The 19,383-nt window shown below is 37.5% G+C and overlaps 1 protein-coding gene across 7 annotated transcripts in view; it reads left to right on the forward strand.

Moving 5' to 3' along the window:
- Nucleotides 1–19,383, forward strand: part of SATB1 (SATB homeobox 1) — a 102,527-nt gene that overhangs the window by 27,126 nt on the left and 56,018 nt on the right. For all 7 annotated transcript variants that reach the window (XM_032332068.1, XM_032332071.1, XM_032332075.1 and 4 more), the window contains 3 exons: nucleotides 820–996; nucleotides 1,770–1,896; nucleotides 2,687–2,810. In XM_032332068.1, the coding sequence (XP_032187959.1) occupies nucleotides 820–996; nucleotides 1,770–1,896; nucleotides 2,687–2,810 (428 nt within the window). The remainder of the gene's footprint in view (nucleotides 1–819; nucleotides 997–1,769; nucleotides 1,897–2,686; nucleotides 2,811–19,383) is intronic.

Genomic DNA, 19,383 nt, shown 5'->3' on the forward strand with positions numbered 1-19,383 from the left:
GGCTACTGAGTTATTACGCTGGATTAAAGTAAATAAAGAGAGAACACATCAGATCTATACAGATTCCTTTATCCTAATATGTCATTCGGAGGCCACTTTCCTTTTCTCTCTTTCATAACATGCAACAAAGATTGTTCATTTTTAAGACCTGTGGTTGCTGTGTTATCTTTTTAGTCAGGTGGATTAAATGAGTGGCCAATAAATAAATCTTATTATTTACATTGTGCACATGTTGAAATCATATATTTTGGACATCAGTTTGGTTAAGTTTGGTGTTTTTTTTATGGAACTGTTAAGGAAAGATCTTCACAAAGGAAGAAAATGCTGAAAATGTTAGAGTCAGAGAAAATTTGGACACAAATAGGAGAAGTTTAATGTTAACAAAAGCATGTAGGAAGTGTGAAGGTGGGTTCTTCTGAAGACAACTATAGTGAGTTACATTTGCACCCTGTATACCACTCACAGCAGATCAGACAAGACACTTCTCTCTCGTCAGCATTATTATTTTGATCAAAAAGGTAATTCTGCATTGGTTGATTTTGGAAAATGCACTGCTGATATTCAAGCAGAGCCCAGGTTGTCTTAGGACCAAGTTCACATTCTATTTAACTATCCCTCTTACAACTTTAAACAATAAAAGAGTGTGTATATGTTTGTGTGTGCGTGCTTGTATTTCTGTACCCTGTCTGCCTTGGAAACACAGTCTCCCCTTCTCTCCCTGTTGGGAAGATTTATTTTCATGGTCGAGTTTTTCCTCCCCCCAGATTGCATTTCTGAAGATTGTTGGTTTGCGTCTCTTTTTCTCCGTCTCTTGGATAGGAACCATGCTACCAGTTTTCTGCGTGGTGGAACATTATGAAAACGCCATTGAATACGATTGCAAGGAGGAGCATGCGGAATTTGTGTTGGTGAGAAAGGATATGCTTTTCAACCAGCTGATCGAAATGGCATTGCTGTCTCTGGGCTATTCGCATAGCTCTGCTGCCCAGGCCAAAGGTAAATAATGCATACGTGGGGTTGGAAAAATTGCTTGGCATCCTTTGTTTACTTTGCAGAGAAAGCTCTGAATATTTTTATTCAAAGAACTGTAGCCTGTGTGTTACATTGGTTCCTTATAGACTGTGGGTTTAAAAAATTGGCTTAATTCAGTTTGGTTTAGTTAACACACATTTTGCTCGTGTGGAATGTCGAGGTGGATTTTTTTTTTTTAAATTACTTCGGCTGAATCATTAGTATGCTTATTGACCTTAATAATCTGCTCCACTGAGGACCCACAAGGAAGTGAGGAGCGTATTTGAGCAGATGGACTGTTGAGAGTCAATTTGCATTTATGACTGAATATCTAGTTCTGTTTCTTTTATTCTGTTTCTGATGGTTTTATGGGCTGTAAAGTATTTTTCAATGCTGATTCCCATTGCAATAGAGAATCTTATCTAAATCGTAAAGCCATTTAGAACTGGTTCAGCTATGTCTTATTAGAACTTCCTGTAAGTTAGGAAAATGTGGCCTATGCATGGGTTTTATTGATGGGGTTTTATTTCCAAAATAATAAACAACCCTACAGTCATTTACATAATTTCACAATTTGGAAAGCTAAGCTGTGAATATTTTCATTGACCTGCCTTTTAGAGGGAAGGGAATCATTCAAATAGAAATAACAATATTGCTTGGTGTGGGGGCCATGAAAAACACCACCACCACCACCTTCTCCTTGAAATATTATCTAAAAGGTAAAATATTTAGTGGCATATTCTCTTTATCTGGAATAGGGCTAATCCAGGTTGGAAAGTGGAATCCAGTTCCACTGTCTTATGTGACAGATGCCCCTGATGCTACGGTAGCAGATATGCTTCAAGACGTGTATCATGTGGTCACATTGAAAATTCAGTTACACAGGTGAGTCGGGACGGCGGTTCTAGGGTAGAACGTTCAATGTGCCTGATCTTTTGAAATAAAGCATCTCTGGTCAGCCTTTGATTTTTATTTACTTTGTGTTTCAGAAAGGTTAATGCAAACTGATTTCATTACTTTATCCCTTCTGCTTAATTTTACTAACTTCAATGTATATTTAAAAGCAGCCTCTCCCCCCACCCCGCTCCCTTACCGCCCCACCCCCGCCAAATTTGTAGGTTTTGTGCAGGATATCAAAAGACAAGACTTTTTATATTTAGTCAATTAAATGATGCATTACAAGAAGGCATTTTACATAAAGTTTACTTAAGAGAAAAATATTTTTGCATATCATGAACAGTGCCATCTGTGTACATTTTGTGAAAGAATGCCTTATTCACTATTCCCGCGATCTTATTTATTTATATATTTTTTTTTACCATTTTAATTCGTATGAACAGAGTCACGAACGGAAAACGGTTAATACGTTAATGCCTTTCACGATGGCTCGTGAGAAAGCAGTACACCTTAAATTGTCTTCCCAAGCGCATCAGAGCAGGAAGGTAGAAGTAACATGAAAAAATAGCCACCACAGGCAGCTGATGTATAATTCATGCATCGATACAGCAGATGTGTTGTATAAAGTAATTAACTAATCGGAACAATCAGGAGACCGAGAGCAATCTCCAGATGCATCTGTTTGATGCGCAAAATGAAATCTGTCTGTCTTAAAGGAATGTTCTGCAGCGGGATGCAATCTTGTAATAATCCCCTTTCTAATCTATGTCTCAAATAGTTGCCCCAAACTAGAAGACTTGCCTCCCGAACAATGGTCGCACACCACAGTAAGGAATGCTCTGAAGGACTTACTGAAAGATATGAATCAGAGTTCGTTGGCCAAGGAGTGCCCCCTCTCACAGGTACTGAGCATAGCATGTAATGAATGATAAGCCGTCCTGGGCAGCCCTGATTTGAGGTTTGATGGGGCTCCATAGTCTAAAGCAACTGGTATCTGAAGCGAGACTGTCAAAATTGCAGTGTCTTGACCACTGGTGACTTTAAACAGTGTGCCTGATTTATTCTGAACAGAGTCTTTACGCTTTTTCTCCCTTGGGGAAAAGAGTGAAGGAGAAACAGCTCAGCAGAAGACTGTGCTAGCTTGTTTTTCGATCCCTCTTCTGAGTGCTCTGAGCGTGGAAGCTGCGTTCTCCTGAGTGCCCTTATTTAAGAAAGAGTAAAGGTGGTATAACTTCCAGGAACCTTTGGTGTGTGGGAAGGTCAGTGAGAGTGTTCATACAAAGCCTTCGCTGTGATACCTGAATAAAATAAGGGGACAGTTTTGGGATATTATGTTCATTACAAAAAGGGGGAGATAAGCATTTAGATTAAGTATTTATAAAAATAAGAAGTTTCTTCCCTGTAACTAAAGATTGAGTAGTTAGTTATTTTGGGGGATTTTGTCACCAGTTTTGTGGCATTGGTTTGGTTTACTTTTTTTGTTTTGCTTTTTGGTGGAATTTTTTTTTCCCCTCCTCTGAGATTCCTGTCATATCATCAGAGGCTCTTCAAACAAGACAAAGATTTATTATTATTGTACTTGATATTTTAGAATGAATTTTGGTGAAGCATAACTAAAACTCTAAATAGAGACTGCCCGTGTCTCTAAATTTAAAACCAAACATGATTTTTGATAATGCTCAGCTGATTTCACATAAAAAAGGGTGCTGTGAACCTGCTCTTAATGGGCTGCTTGTGTAGTCACTACATAATTGTGTTAGAATGCCATCCTTCAGTGTCAAACCCAACGTGAGGTCATCCCATGATACAGTATAATTCGAGTACGATCTAACTAGATTTTTACCCCATTTGAAGTTGTTCTTTTATTTTCAAGTTCAAAATGTAATTCTGAATGTTAGTCTATCAGTCACTTGAATGTGAACCATATGATTCTGCTATAAAGGTTTCTGCAACTGAGATATTCTCAAAATGTATTTCCAGTGTGATGGCTCCAGAGGGTACTAGTACCTTCGGAAGGAAGCTTTGTGGGCTTTTGTGCTGCTGTTTTATGGAAACTCCACGCATCTCAGTTATAGACCATCAGCTTTCCTTTGATATTTGTTAGCAGTTATAGGAATAGACCAAATGAATTAGGGCTATAGTCAATTATGGCTCTCTAAATTCTCTTAAGGTAGGCTGTAGCCATATGTAAAGTATTTCCTATATTGCAAGTGTCAGTTTCTTGGAATTCAGGACAAATTGTCATTTTAGCTTATTTCCTTCTATCTTCCCTCTCTCACCCTTGGAGTAGAGAGGATGTGAATTTATAACCATCGAATAAAAGTAATTTAAATTAATTAAACACAGTTAAATCAATAGGATGGTATAATGAAGCAGGTGACTCTTACATCTGGGACTTTGGGTTTTGCAGACAACTTCAGATAATATGTCAGTTGGTTGCTAGCATTTGAAAATTTGAAACGTCCTAGAAATAAACTTTGTTTTTAAAACTCAGAGTCAAAATACGCATAAACACCCAGTATAGGAATGCCATGTATATACATGTTGCTAAATGTCCCATTGATGTTGGAAGTAAATTCAGGCAAAGATTTAGGGCATTTACTGTGAGCTGGAGAAGAGGATGCTAGTACAAGTATTTACTGATAGAAGCAATGAGAATTAATTGTTAAATCAGCCAGTAAACTCCACCTCACTATAGCTTCTAAATATAATTGTGAGTTTACTTAATGTTATCATGGGAAATGAATTGAATACAGACAATTATAACATTAAACAGAATGACAAAATGAAATTCGGGGCTTGGTTTTAGAGTCCTACATTGGTGAATTTCTGTAGAGAGGGCTTTGGAGGAACGTGCGTCTTGTGTGTAGCCGAGACCCTGTGGTAATTGTTGAGCAGTGGAACTAGGCTGGGACTTCAACATCGGTTATAATTACAGTTGTCCTTTCTTTAAAAAATACCTTTTGAAAAAACTACAAGGAGTTTACCAGCGGCAACAAATATTTGAAATTAATTTAGTGTTTAATACTATGAAAAAAACTGCAACCTGTTCTTTTAAATGAGTAAGCTATTTTATTTATACTCTGCTGTGTCATCTTTTTTTCTCTAGAATGGGTTCATGAATCTTGATACTCAGTGCAGAGTGTTTTAATAATGAACTATTTTCCATTCTCTTCTTTATTTTCTTTTATGTTGTAAGTTATTAGTTAAAGAAGGCTCTGTAAGACCTCAGCCCAAAATATATGCTGAGCTTGGCAGAACTACTCTTTCTTTCTCCTGTGACTGAGAGATAGTGATGAAGATGGTCTTGTGAAAAAATGCCTAGGAAAAAAATACTGCCTCAGTCTTATACAAAACGGAACGTACCATCAAGAAATGCTAACTCTTAAGACTTGTTTTACTCCCCTGTGGAGTTTTGATTTATTCATTTGCGAATTTTGAACATACAATCTAGCACCCACATTTTGCTACACATAAGAGTTTTTTTAAATATGATAAAACACCTCAGCAGCACATAGGGCTATCAGGGCCCTTACTGTTAAGCTGAGCAGAATGTCCACCCTGCAGATCTCAGGTTAGCTCCCTTTACAGAGTAGAGGCTGGGAGAGAATTCCAGTGGGAATCCATCATGCATGTGCCTTGGTATGTGACAAGCCCAGCCTCCGGTGCTTTTAGAAGGATTGCGCACATTTGCAGGGCAGATGACCTTGGAATCTTAGAACTGAGCTGTATCCTACCCAGACTCCTCGTTGGACAGGTGAAGGAGCCAGTGGCTTTGGAGATTAAAGTCAAAATGCTGGTCAGTGACTGACCTAAAAGTCCTTTCCCAATGAAAAATTTTAGAGTGTCTTGATTTTAAAATGAATACTTGCCATAATTATCAGACATTCTGTCTGATAATATTTGCAATGTTTTCTCCAGATGCAGGAACTCCATTAGGGTACATGTGACTTATAACTATATCGTTATTTCTGTTACTGCTTCCCTAAGTCCTAAATCTGCCCCAATAGATTGACATCTATCTGTTACGTTTTCATACCACGTGTTTATTTTTGTAAAAACCTGCTAAGACACAAACAGCTCCTTATGGATATGAAGTTGGTCACTCTCTTGTTACTCTTACTTTTTTCAGTGGATGTGGTTGGATAAGGTGGGCGTTGTATTTTGAACTGCAAGTAAGGAGGAGAGAATAAACCTGGCTTGGGGTCAAGAAAGCCTGTGGTCATGAGGACATTGAGAGTATGGATTCAGGAGGCAAATGATTTTTTGATTTACCACAAAGCATTTCTTTTTCATTTTAGTTTTGCGTGTATTTTAAAGACTGAGCTTAAGAAGTGGATAAATATATATATATATATGCAGTATAAGACTAAGTTCATTTTGTTGAAAGTATCATAAGTAAAAGGTCAGTTATTACTTCTCCCAGCCTGATGTCTTTCATCTAAAAATGTTTAGGTCAGATATTCCTGAGAAATTTTAATCTGCTATGTACATTTTCTCCACCCCTCTCCCCACCACACAGGCACACACACGCACACCTTTGTTAAGGCACTGGGTCACTTTCTATTTCCTTTCTCACCTGGAGAAAAGTAGCTCCAGTCCCAAGCTCCACATGAAATAAGTGAGAATTGTTTTTATTTTCAAGCAGCAAAATATATATAAAATATATTTAGGTTTGAACATTCCATTTAGAAGTCACACTGAATAAAATCATTTTTCCTTTTCCTTTTCCCGACAGCATCTAAGGATATAATATATGTCAGACTTTTTATTAGGTATTGGCCAAACAGGTAAACCTCCCTGCCCTCCTGAAGCTTAGCATTTAACCATGCTGATTCTACGAAACTTGACAGTCCTTACCGTAGACATTTAATAAACCCTGTGCTCAGTTGATCTGAAGTCTATATGTTGCATAACACCAGAGCAACAATTTAAAAATCCCTACCCAGTTATGCTATAAATATATGTTTTTTAAACTGCACTTTGCATTATTGTTTCATGATTTTTTAGACTGAAATAACATTTCTGAAAATTTTTAAATGAACATTAGTAATCACTTCTCTCGAGAATATCCATCATCAATATTCATATATTGTATTTCATGTGAGAGTCTAACCCTATGAGATTTATTCACATATTCACATACTTACTCATTCAAAAATATGTATTGACAGTCTGCTATGTGACAGGCATCCTATTTCCTACATAGTATTAAGCATGTTACACTTTAATAGTTGAAATAATAATAATTTTTATTTAGTGCTTCTGATGTATCATGGGCAAATTTGTCACTCGAAGCAGTATATAGTTTGTATCCACTTCTAGGTTGAGGAAACCTGAGGCATAATGTGTTTAAAAAAGCCTTGTAGTTACACAGCTGGTAAAGCAGAGGGGTGAGAATTCATGCCCAGAGCCTGTGAGCTTGGTCACATCCAGATGAAGGACTTTTTTTTTTTTTAAGGCTTTCTCAAAGTAATTTGATGTATTTTATAAAATACTTCCTTTTCCCGGAAGTAGTGATAACTACTTACAGTTTTCCGATTGCATTTATTCTCACTGCTGAAATTTTTCTTTAGCATTTGGGGTTTGATTCTGTTGTTTGTACAATGACTTGCTTTGAAAATACCGTCACTTCATGCCCCTAGTTTAGAGGTGAGAGGGGTAGTTCGGACCACAGGGACTAATTTCTGGGATAATCTGGTATTTGGGAGGTTCCAAAAGGTATGAGTTTAGACTCACTGTGGCAGTCACTTCCTTCCCCGTGCTGTCATGTCTGTCTGGATCAGAAGGTATACTTCAGCTCCTAGCCCTTTGTTTTGAGCCCCAAGACAATATTAGGCATTTGCATTGGAAACAATGGGCAGTTGAATTTCTTGGGTCTATTTGCGAGTATAGACCTTATTCAGCCACTGGCTTGCTCTGATGGATGAGGATATAACTGGCCAGTTCCATTTAAAAATAGAGCTTTTCCTGTTTGAGATGTGCTTGTAGGATTTTGTACTTGCCCCTTCCTGATGTAATCCATAAATCTTGTTGTTAAATATGTATCCTTTTTTAAATTACAAAACTTTTCCCAGCCCTTACCCTACTGACCATGGGAATCTAAGGTTAAGATCATTGCTTTGCCAGGCACTGAAGTACTTGATACTGATGGGATTTTACTACCATTTTCAGCAATTGTATTCATGGTGAGATCCATAGAGGAAATGCTAAACCAGTCTTACATGGGTAGTGGTATGAATTGCTGATAATATTTCCTGCCTTCTTTTTTGAACCAGTTACTACTTCATTCTCTTTCAACTTAGTGAGTTATCTGCTTTGTGTTAATATTATAATATATATAATCTACAATAGAAGAATAAAAATGTGCTCCAAATTGCAAGTTTTCCTTTTTTTTTGAATCTCATTTATCAGGCTCATTTTTAGCTGATTTAGATACATAAGGATTTTACTGTAGCTTGATGTGAGTTCTCCGTAACCTTTCAGATAATATTCATCAAAAAAGCCAAACTTAATAAAGCATCTAACTTAAAATGGATTGATCTCAAATATTTTATAGCTACTATCTTTTCACAATAGTAAAACATAAAAGAGTTTAAGCCATGCCAATTTAGAGAGTGCTTAACAACGTGTAAGTACTTCATTTTCACTTAATAGATTTTTACCTGTGCTTTGTTTTAGATCTGAACAGGTTTCCTTTGACCTCAAAATCACTAATGCAAGGAAAATTACCATATCATGTGAGCATTTCCCCTCTTTCTTTCTGATTTGCAGAATAATAAATTCTGCCAAGGTTTAAGAGTAGACATGGCCTGGAGAAAGACTACTAAATGCTATTTTCTAATTGTTTTTTTTTAAAAAGTTAACCAAATCATGCTAATCAATCTGATTTTCTTGCTAAAACAGAGCTAGTTTTAGATTGCTTTTGGAGTGTCTTTTTTTTTTTTTTTAATAATTTCTACTTAAATTTCAAGTTAGACTCTATCTGGATTTGCTTTTTAAACCTGCTTTATTTCATGTCAGATTGGGCCAAACAGACTCGTAAGCAAATAAACAAAAGACCTTAAATTCAGAATAATCAAAACAAACAGATACACGCACCCAATTTTTTTCCTGTTTCATTGGAAACTGCTTGATCATAACGTGCTCCGAGTATAAAAAACATAAGAGAGCCTTTAACATAACAGGAGAGAGCCTCAGCCCGGCTTTGCAGCTCATTGCCAATTGAAGTAAGGAACGCTCTGGCTGTTGGGACTTTTAAATCTAGACTTAAAAGTTATTTGTTCTGTTTAGCATTTTTAAAATGATTCTATTAGGAATTGTATGTGCTTCAGTTTTAATTTTAACTCATAATGATTGTAAAGCACCCTGGGATGCTTGCATGAAGGGCGCTTCAGAAATGTAAGATTGTATTGTGTTCTCATATGCTGTATTATTATGGGGTGCTGGAGTTTCATCGTGGACAGTTCAAAAGGTTGCAGAATTCCTCATGGTGGAAAAGGTAGTGGACTTCCCTCAGTAGTCTTTTTTTTTTCCCCTTTCAATTTTACACTAAAACTATCCTTTTTAGCCATCGTCTTTTTCTCTCTTCTTTAAAAAAAAATATTATCTTTTATTGCAGTATTTCCCCATAAAAATGCTAATCTAATTTAGTTTACTCAAAGGGATTAAAGATGCAAACCAGAGGATAGGTTGAAAGTTAAGAGGAGATTAACGCTTTGGTAGCATAATTTGAGATCACATTCTTACCTTATTGAGAAGTCAGGAGATTTCATTCCTGGGTACCACTGATTCTCCTAGGCTTGTCCTTTTCTACCACCAATCCAGCATTTGTTCCCAGGCAATTAAAAAAACGTGGAGCTACCTGAAACAAGTACTGACTTTGTGAAACGTAACAATAGGATTTCCAGAGAGATATTGAAACTGCTGGCTGATGTTAACACATGACAGAGCTTGATTTTGTTTTCTTTTTATTTCTTAATGGAACTGTTTCTTGAAGAGATGAATTTCTTCCGCAACTTCATTCTGTCACTTTTTACGGGAGTCTTTGTGTGTCATTACTCTTTGCCATCACCTTCAGTAGTGGGCTGATCGCATTCAGTATCTAGAAGTCAAGAATGTGAGCTGTCCCATTACCAGCTCTGGAAGCTCCAAAGTGACTCTCCATGCCTCAATTCCCTCATCTATAAAGTAGGAAGATAATATTACCACTTTTTCAGGATTGTTATGACAATTACGTGAATTAATACATGTTACACATTTACAACAGTGTTCAGTTCTAAAGTGTACAGTAACTTGTGCTGTTTTTCGGCAGTGTGGGAATTGAGAGGTTGAAATTTCCCTTGAGAGTGCTGCATAGTCTAAGGCACTGCTGCTCCATAGAAGATTTTGATGCAAAATTCACTTTATATGGAAACAACCAAGAACTTTTCATTTGTAGAAGAATCAAAGGACTGTGTTATAATCCATTCTCACCTGTGAGGGACACTTTTAGCATCATCCGTTGCATCATTATAAAGTTACCCTGTGTTTTAAGATGGAAGTGGGGGAAGGCTAAACTTTGCACTTTATTTTTTTTTTCAAGATTTTTTTTTTTAAATTTTTGCAAGAGAAAATGAGAACGAGAGAGAATATGAGTTGGGGGGGAGAGGTAGAAGCAGACTCCCTGCTGACCAGGGAGCCCCATATGTGACTCAACCCTAGGTTGGGATCATGACCTGATCCAAAGGCAGATGCTTAACTGATTGAGCCACCCAGGCACCCCTAAGCTTTGCACTTTACCCATTTGTAAGTTAAGCAAATAAGGTACCCTAGATGAGACAATGTCCAGAGAGGTTAAAGATGCCTAGGGTTACTGTCATCTAGGTGGGAGTTTTGTCTGGTGTCCTTTTCTTGAATTCCTGTCATCCCCACTCCCTGCACTCAGGGATCCATCCACCCTGCCTTTGTGCACCCATCATAGTACTTTCTACCGTGTTCTGAAAGTATGTGCAGATGAACTAGGCTTGGCTTACATTGTGATTAACAGTCACAAAGGGACTAAGTTTGATTCGTCATCACAGTTGTAAATCCTTGCACACAGTAGGATCTCAGGAGTATCTGTGCAGCTGACGTAGCCTCATAGGATTTTCACCATATTCATTTCATGCACCAATAAACTATGTTAGTAGTTTTATTAGTTGTATTTTATACTCAGATCTATAGTATCCTACTGTACAAAGTGTTTTTTCTATTTCACTTTATTCCGAATTTTTAATTTATCTAACCAAGAGCAAATTACCTCTGAATTTTTCTCTAAGTAAACCTGTTATCCCAAGCTGTCTCGACTTCTTGCTCATGTTGTGATGTTCTTGAATATATGTAGAAATTTACATGTTTGTAAGCAGAACAGTGGTTTTAGAGGTACTGGGACCCAGAGATGTAAAAAATGCTGTAAAAGACCTAATTATATGTCACTATTAAGCACAATCTTTAACAATATATTTATATGCATGTTTAAAATTTTTCTTCCATAATTGAACATGTATTTCAGCATGGCTAATACTTTTCATTTTGGCTCAGTTGTGTTGTATTTGAGATCCATGCTTTTTTTACTGTTAGTTCCATTTGTCCATCTCTCATATTTAAAAATATATAAAGAAGGAAAATTTCAAAAGCAGAGTCAAATGATTTATATACAAAGATGCCGCTGCTGCCGGCCATAGAAATGCTAATGGTACCACCCTGATTGGGCTCAGTGTCTATTCCTCAGTTGATGTTCTAAAGTCCACATTTGGCACTGGAGACTCCGTTTAGAGCTATAACACATTATGTGAAAAAGTCCGCTGTATAAAGGCTCAGAATCACCTGAATTGAGGGGAGAGCTGCAAGTGTAGATAACTGTTCAGCCATTCCAGAATGGGCCTCAGGGACTCGGTCTGTCCACTCTTCTGCATGAGCACCAGCTCAGCCAGGAGCACCTATCTCCAGTGATGGAGGGAGCTCATTATCTCTTGATGTCCAACCTGTGCAACACATTTTTACCATTTTACTATAACTCCTAAAGAGGTGATTACCAGTATATGGCAGTTTCCAAAACTGTGAAGCATTTTCATATTATTGATAAAGATAAGACATTAATTTGATTTTTCTTTGTGACCTAATGCCGACGTGACATTGGTTTGTATTTATCAAGCTTGGTTAACAACAGTAACTAATAAAACACAGAAATCAAGGACATGAGTTAGCCTTTAGCCTTCTGGGAAATCTTGGTTCAGATCTGAGGGGATCCATGGACCCTGTAATGGGCTTCTCGGGGTTTGTACTGACCTAGAAGTTAAAAGTTACTTTGGAGAATATATGTGGTGAGACCTTTCAAAGGTTTCATGAGATTCCCAAAGAGAGTTTTGTGGTTCCATAAAAAGCTAAAAGCTGGACCATCTTTTCTCCCCAAGTTTCAGGCAACATGGCTTAAAATCTTAATAGCGTTCATATGAAGAAGGAATGCAGAAAGAAATATATAATCTGTAAAGAGTTACAGAGCCCAATTCTACCACAGTTGACCTTTGAACAGCATGAGGTTAGGGACACTGACCCCTGCACAGTTGAAAATCCACATAGAAATTTTGACTTCTCAGAAGCTTAACTACTGAGAGCCTACTGTTGACCAGAAGCCTTACGGATAACATAAACAACACACATTTTGTATGTTATGTGTATTCTATACTGTATTCTTGCAATGAAGTAAGCTAGAAAAAAGAAAATGTTAAGAAAATCGTAAGAGAAAATACAGTACTGTGAAAAAAAACAACAACAAGAAGCAACTGCATATAAATGGACCCTGGCAGTTCAGACCTATGTCGTATAAGGATCAACTATGTTTATTTAAAAAAAAAAAAAAAATGGAATCAAACTACTTTAGCCCTTTTATCCTGTGGCTTAACGGTTTTCAAAATACTTTATGGAGGACCCCTAGAACCGAACACAAATTAGGTATTTTTTTTTCCTGCTATTCTAAATGCAGATACTAGAAATTTTAATCTTCATAGGGGATGGGAGATTTAAGTACACAAGGACCATCAGAGAAAGAATAAGCAAGCATTCCCCCAAATTTACAAGTTGGTACAGAGCACCTAAAATTTAGAATCTTAGGAAACAATTTTTGCTGTTAAATAAAAGTCACTGGATTTAGATTAATTGAATGAAAAACTTCCAAAAATTCAATTTGGAGTAGTATCATGTTTAGTAACGATGGGTGTATTTTTAACAATCATGAGCAAAATACGGTGGTGTAGGTGAATACTTTAACCTTCCTAATAATAATAAAAGTGTGGTTGGGATATTTGCAGTGAGTGTACAAATGGATGATGTGTCTTCCAAGTGAATGTTCTTAAGTCATTGAAGAAGACCCTTGTAGGACCTCTGTTTGAGAATACCTTTAGATTTCATAGACTCTGAAGGTTAGAAGGGACCTTGAAGATTATCTGGTTCAATCCCCTGCCTATTGCAGATGAACAAATGTAAGCCTCTCTGTGCAGTTAATTTGAAATATTATATGCCCTTAGTGGAAATACATATTTTAACAAATATTTTCTAATTTAAACACTTTACTAACATATTTGATTAATTCAAATAAGAAGGTTTAGGTATGGTAAGAAAGATCTAGAATAGGTACTTATACAAAAAGAGTAGAGAATCTGATCAAAGGACATTATCTGGGCCTTATGTAAAATTACTTTAATTATGTGGAAAAGCCATATGAATTGTGAACCAACATTTTCTTTAAAAATTATAAATTGGGTACTTACTTATTCATTCATTCATTCATTTATTTATTTTAAGATTTTATTTATTTGAGAGAGAGAGAATGACAGAGCCTAAGAAGGGGAGGGTCAGAGGGAGAATCAGACTCCTGTTCAGCAGAGAGCCTGATGCAGGACTCAGTCCGAGGACTCCAGGATCATGGCCTGAGCTAAGACAGTCGCTTAACCACCTGAACCACCCAGACACCTGAATTGGGTATTTAAAAAATAAAATTTCTGTGTTTTGCAATGATCACACTTTCATCTTTAGGAAATGTAGTAAGACCATCAAAACAGATTTAGATGTGTTCTCTTTGTGCTTCCTTTTGTATTCTTTTGGAGCTTTGTTCTGAGATTCTGTTTTTAGCATGATACTCAAGGGTTACTTTCTGTGAAAATACCATTTTTCAGGCACTGGGATTGATCAAGATGGCAAGAGCCATAACTATGACAACTGGAGTTTAAGTAAAATTTATAAGTGATTAGTCTCTTCTCAACAAATTGAGATTCGGAATGTGCCCCAGTTGTATCTCCCAAGAGAATGGCTTAGAAAGCAGTAGAGGATCCAGAGGGAAAGATTTGGGGGAACATAAGCTAACACGCACAAACAGAATATTACACTTAGAAATCCTGCCATTTGCTTCTCATAAATTGAAACCCATTTCCCTTCCTTCCCACCCCCAAATACCAGATGGGGACTACCTGTTAATTTGCAGCAAATTCCCTCCATGTCACTGTCTCATGTGATGCCTTTTTCGTAGAGCGTATTTGTAGTACTTGATATCCTTTGGGATCAAAGGAAAACTTCATTTGCTGAGAATCCCTTTTAAAATTGTACTTGAATGTGGAGTTGATTCCATTTGATCCAAAATTAAAGTTTGACCTTTGAGCTTTTCACACGCATATGAAAAACTGCTGTGGAAATTCAGGCCATAGACAGACAGGGCATGGGGAAAGAAGAGGGACATCAGAGTCTATGAAGTTACACTTCTCGAAAAATAAAAATGTAAAAGAATAGGGAGCCAGCAGTTTGACAGATTGTTCAGTAAATGCTCATTTTATTGAAAATTATAAAAAGGTGCTTAATGCCTCTGTGCCATTAATACAATATATAAAAAGGTTACTGTCAAGATTAGTGTTCCAGTCCTGAAAATTAACTGTAGGGATTTATGCATCACTCTGCATCAACTGAGAAGTTAAAGGTTTCTGTATGTACATTTCACATGTGCGGGCATTTATTTCAGAAAACAATTATTTTAGACTTTATGCCAAAGACATTAGCAGTAATGTGCTTTCATTTAAAACGTGGACATAGCAGATATATATTACAGACAAGGTAGAACCATGAAAATCGCCTTATAGAATTAAACCTGAGCGAGATTATTTCCCTTGCTGTCTCTGGAGTATTCCAATTCAAAACATACATTCCTTCCTACAGAAAAAGATATTCAGATTCCTTAGTTGAAATTAATTAGCATTCAGAAACCAGATAGCATGTTTTTGGGTATTCATGAGATCTCTGTTTGAAAAAAATGTTTTTAACTTGTAGAAATGTGTTGCAACACACAGATGGGAAGAAAAAGAAAAAAAAAATCTCTTTAGCAAGCACTGTGTGTAAAAGGAATATTACATTTTGCACGCTCCTGATTGCTCTGTGTAAACAGTTTTTGACATCTGTCTTTATAGTTTTCGAGGAGAGGAAGACTTTGTTAAAAGAATCATTTTTATACAGCAGTCACCATTTCAGTCTTGCTTTACCTGTATTATGAAAGCAGATGGTCTGCATGTCTTTTGAATATTTATAACTATCAAAAACAATCTCTTGCTATTCACCCTTAGGCTTATGAGATGTCAGGACTGTTCTGGTTGAAAAAAATCATCCTGGGTGTTTACAGAAAGAGGATTACATTAAGCTGAAATGACTATACATTTTCCAGTTTAATATTTGTCCATCAGCTGTTTAATCGTATTTAGATAATTGTGTAAATAAGATGTTGTAGCCTTTGCCCTCTCTGCTGATGGAGCCTGAAAGCTTTAAACATGGGTGAGCCACCATTTTGTAGATCTCTTGTTACCTCCTCCCACCTCAGGGAAACCGTCAGCAAGTCTTTACTAAGTTTTGCTCACGATATCCCAGTCCTGTTTAAAAAATATATATATAGTGCACAGAAAGTCAGTATGGAGAGCAGATGAAATGCTAGGGAGCTGCTGGCTTCCGGGACAGGCTGTTTAGTTTATTAGAGTATATTGTAATATGCAAATATGGTACAGCACTTCAATTACCCTTTAAAGATGACATGGCTTTCTCTTTATTCTCCATGAGCGCGCAGAGCTGGGAGGGTATTTTGGAAAACTTTTGGTATAGTGGGGGTTAACTGTTTTTTGACTGGAAGCTGAGCAATCAGAGATAACAGATTTTGCTGTGGTTGGTTGATTTGGCAGAAAAGCATGAACAGTTTTGGTTTAAATGATTGAATAACCTGATTAGCATTGTTTTGGGGTGGGTTTTTTTTGTTGTTGTTAAAGGCACAACAAAGCAATTTTAAGGGTAATCAGATCACTGCCTTTCCCCAACTGCTAAACCTTTTTTTTACCCCCCAAAAGGCCTCACCTCTCCCTAAACCTCTTCATTGGCTACTAGGATGACCAAGTAGAAAAATAAAACAGTCTTCCTCCAGTTTCTAAATGTGTTCTAAATATATCCTTACAGCGTAGTGATATTCTAGTAGGGGTTTGAAAGAATATATAATATCTTGAAAAAGGATATGACCTCAACCAATTCCTGATGGGTTTTTTGTGGTTTTGTTTTTTCACATTTGGAGACCTGCAGTATTTGAGAGCAAAGGTTCAGAATGTTCTAACTATATCTAAGTCAGGCTTTAGAAAAATTCCACCCTTACCTTTTCACAATTAGAAAGGTTATAAATAATGTATTTGGCTGAAAAGGAAGCTCAGCCTGTGGCAGATGGTATCATTCTAGAGTACTGGGGTTTCTGTGAAGATGGCATTCTTTCAGATCCGAACTTCAGCAGGCTCTCAGAAAGAACCGAAGCTCTTCATAGGGAGCAGACATGTGCTTTATGGATCTTAGAAAAGCTTACAACTTGGCTCCTAGGATGAGAATATTGTGTCACACTGGGGTTATGAGACCCACAGCCAATGTCTGCCAACTTTCAGATTGCGTTTCCCAGCCCTGGAAGCGGTGGGCCTATTCATTGGTTGGTGTCCTGTGTAGCATTTGAGCCCAGGATTTGAGCGGACCAAGTCTGTCAGCCTGATAATTTCCTTCCCTTGACGCTGACATTTTACGTCGACCGGCCACTGAATAGGAAACCTTGGGAGACAAGTTGTGCCTTTTTCAAAGTGCTTTGGAGAGCTTGTATAAATAGACACCGAGAGAGAGAGAGAGAACTGGAATAACACAACCACCGAGCTCTGCGACTTCCGAGACATCTGTGTGGATGTATTTTGAAAAACCTGGGAAGGGATCTCTTGCAAATTAATGAACAAAGTTTCTTTCAACTATGAGTTCTATCATGACAGCTAAAAGTGATGCATTTAAAAGATTCATGTGACAAGCAGCCATTGCCTTTCACCTTTAGGGACCCAAAAAAAAAAAAAAAAAGAATTTTCTGGTAGCCTGCAGTAATGGCTAATTTCAGTGACCTTTAAACCTTTGCTTGATCACCTAATATGTACCCAGCCTTGCGGTGAGTCCAGGCCTTTCAGGGATAAGCCCCAAGACTCACAGCAGCAAGAAAAGTGCTAAGAAGGTGTTACGTGCTGGATGGCCCCCAGGGCAAATCAGGAAAAGCTTTGCAGAAGTGGGGATGCCTTAGCTCCGTCCTGAAGGATGAGCTGCTATTAGCCAGAGAGGGGATAGGGCATGGCTCGAAAATCCAAGTCAGAGAAGTGGTGGTTGTCTTCCTGAGGCCTGCTACCAGGTTGTAGGCCAGCCTCATAAGATACTGCCAGATTGGAATATTGAAACAAATGGGGGGAATACTTTTTTCCTTTGGTGTTTCTCATTGTCCCTTGACCTAACTTATAACTTAATAAATTTAGTTAGTATACTCTCTGTTCTTCATAAGAAAATGTATTTGACTTAAAATGTATCATTTGAAAAGTCTCTCTGATACTCTTCTGTTATTTAAAGCATAGTCTTTCGACTGATCTGAAATGTGATCATATAATAAAAGCCAGTGAGGAGGAGGACAGAGGGTTGTCATAGTAATTAACATCTCCTAAGTCCATACTCGGGTATGTTCCCAGCTCTGTGCTAATTGCATAACATTCACTATTTTATTTATTGTCTGTGTAAGTGTAGATAGCATCTCTCTTCAGGTCATTATTTTTCTAATAACTTGCCTAGTGCTTAGTACATAGTAGGAGTTCATACTGAATGAATGAAAAAAAATGCCTAAAATGGAAAGGATTCTCAGAACAACCGTATGAAGTGAGTGCTGCTATGACTCCCATTTAGTAAAGGGGATTATGATAAAATGAGGGTCAGTACCTTGAACAAGCTCACACTGCCAGTGTGCTACACATTTTCGACTTAAATGCAGATATAGCTCTCCTCTTTCATCAAATGAATATTTAGTGTGTGTTTAGTAGATGCCAGACATTTGGGCTGGAAAAGAATATGGAGCCCTATAGCTGCATAAACTCACAGCTTAGTGTGATCTGTTTGAACCAGAGTCTTTTTTGATTGACGTAAGAATCCTATAAACATGGATCTCGGTCTTCCTACTGCACTGCCTGTCCCCATCCTCTGGGAAAAATAGTACCCCCCCTTGATTTTGTTATTTGTGTTATCCAAATAATAGGTGTTTCTTTATGATTTTCCAAATTTAAGAACCAGTACCGAATACGATCTTTCATATGCCATGTGCCCCTCAACTTTCTGAAGTCTGTCCTTCTTGCCCTTGAAACTCATAGGCTAGGCAGATGCCACACCTGAGTCTCCAATAAGGACTTTACTGCTAGGAAAAAAAAAAGTCCTCATGCAGTGGCCACTTGAGTAGGTTAGTTGTACAGTTTACTGCATATTGTTCCAATAAAAATAGAGGTTACCCCATGTTACCTGAACTATGGACTCTTTCCCAGTCCCCTGAAAGTACAGAAAGTCAGAGAATTTAAATAGTGGCTTTGGCCTGTGTCATAACTGGTGGATTAGCCTTTTGATTTACATCTTGCTTGGGCTAATATTTACATTAATCAGAGTTTCTTAAGCACACAGCACTTGACAGAGTAGAAAGCATCCAGAAAGTCACTTAAGGACAGAGCCTTCCAAGTTAGGGTTAAACAAGGGTAGAAGGAAGCTTTGATGATCGGGCACATATGGGTATTATTTTCCACATATGGATAATAATGAACCACATAGCACTATTACATATGGGCTCCAAAGTCATAAAAATATTTCAGATGGATTGATTTTACACATACCACGTATTCTTCCTTTTGTCCCCCTATGTATTTTCCACTGTTAGTCTCCTAAATCACATGAAATTGAAGTGATCTGTTGATGTATCTGTCTCCCTAACAGATGGTAGACTTCTTACAGGCGGGGGCTGTGTCTCAATCAGCCTTTGTATCCCCAGTACCAGTCGGGCACTTAGTAGGTGTGCGGCAAAGAGCAAATTTCATATACAGAACTATTGGCAAACTGAAACAGACAATGTCTGTCAGAAAC

The sequence above is a fragment of the Mustela erminea genome, chromosome 1, assembly GCF_009829155.1.
Source record: "Mustela erminea isolate mMusErm1 chromosome 1, mMusErm1.Pri, whole genome shotgun sequence".
In the NCBI taxonomy this organism is placed as follows: domain Eukaryota; kingdom Metazoa; phylum Chordata; class Mammalia; order Carnivora; family Mustelidae; genus Mustela; species Mustela erminea.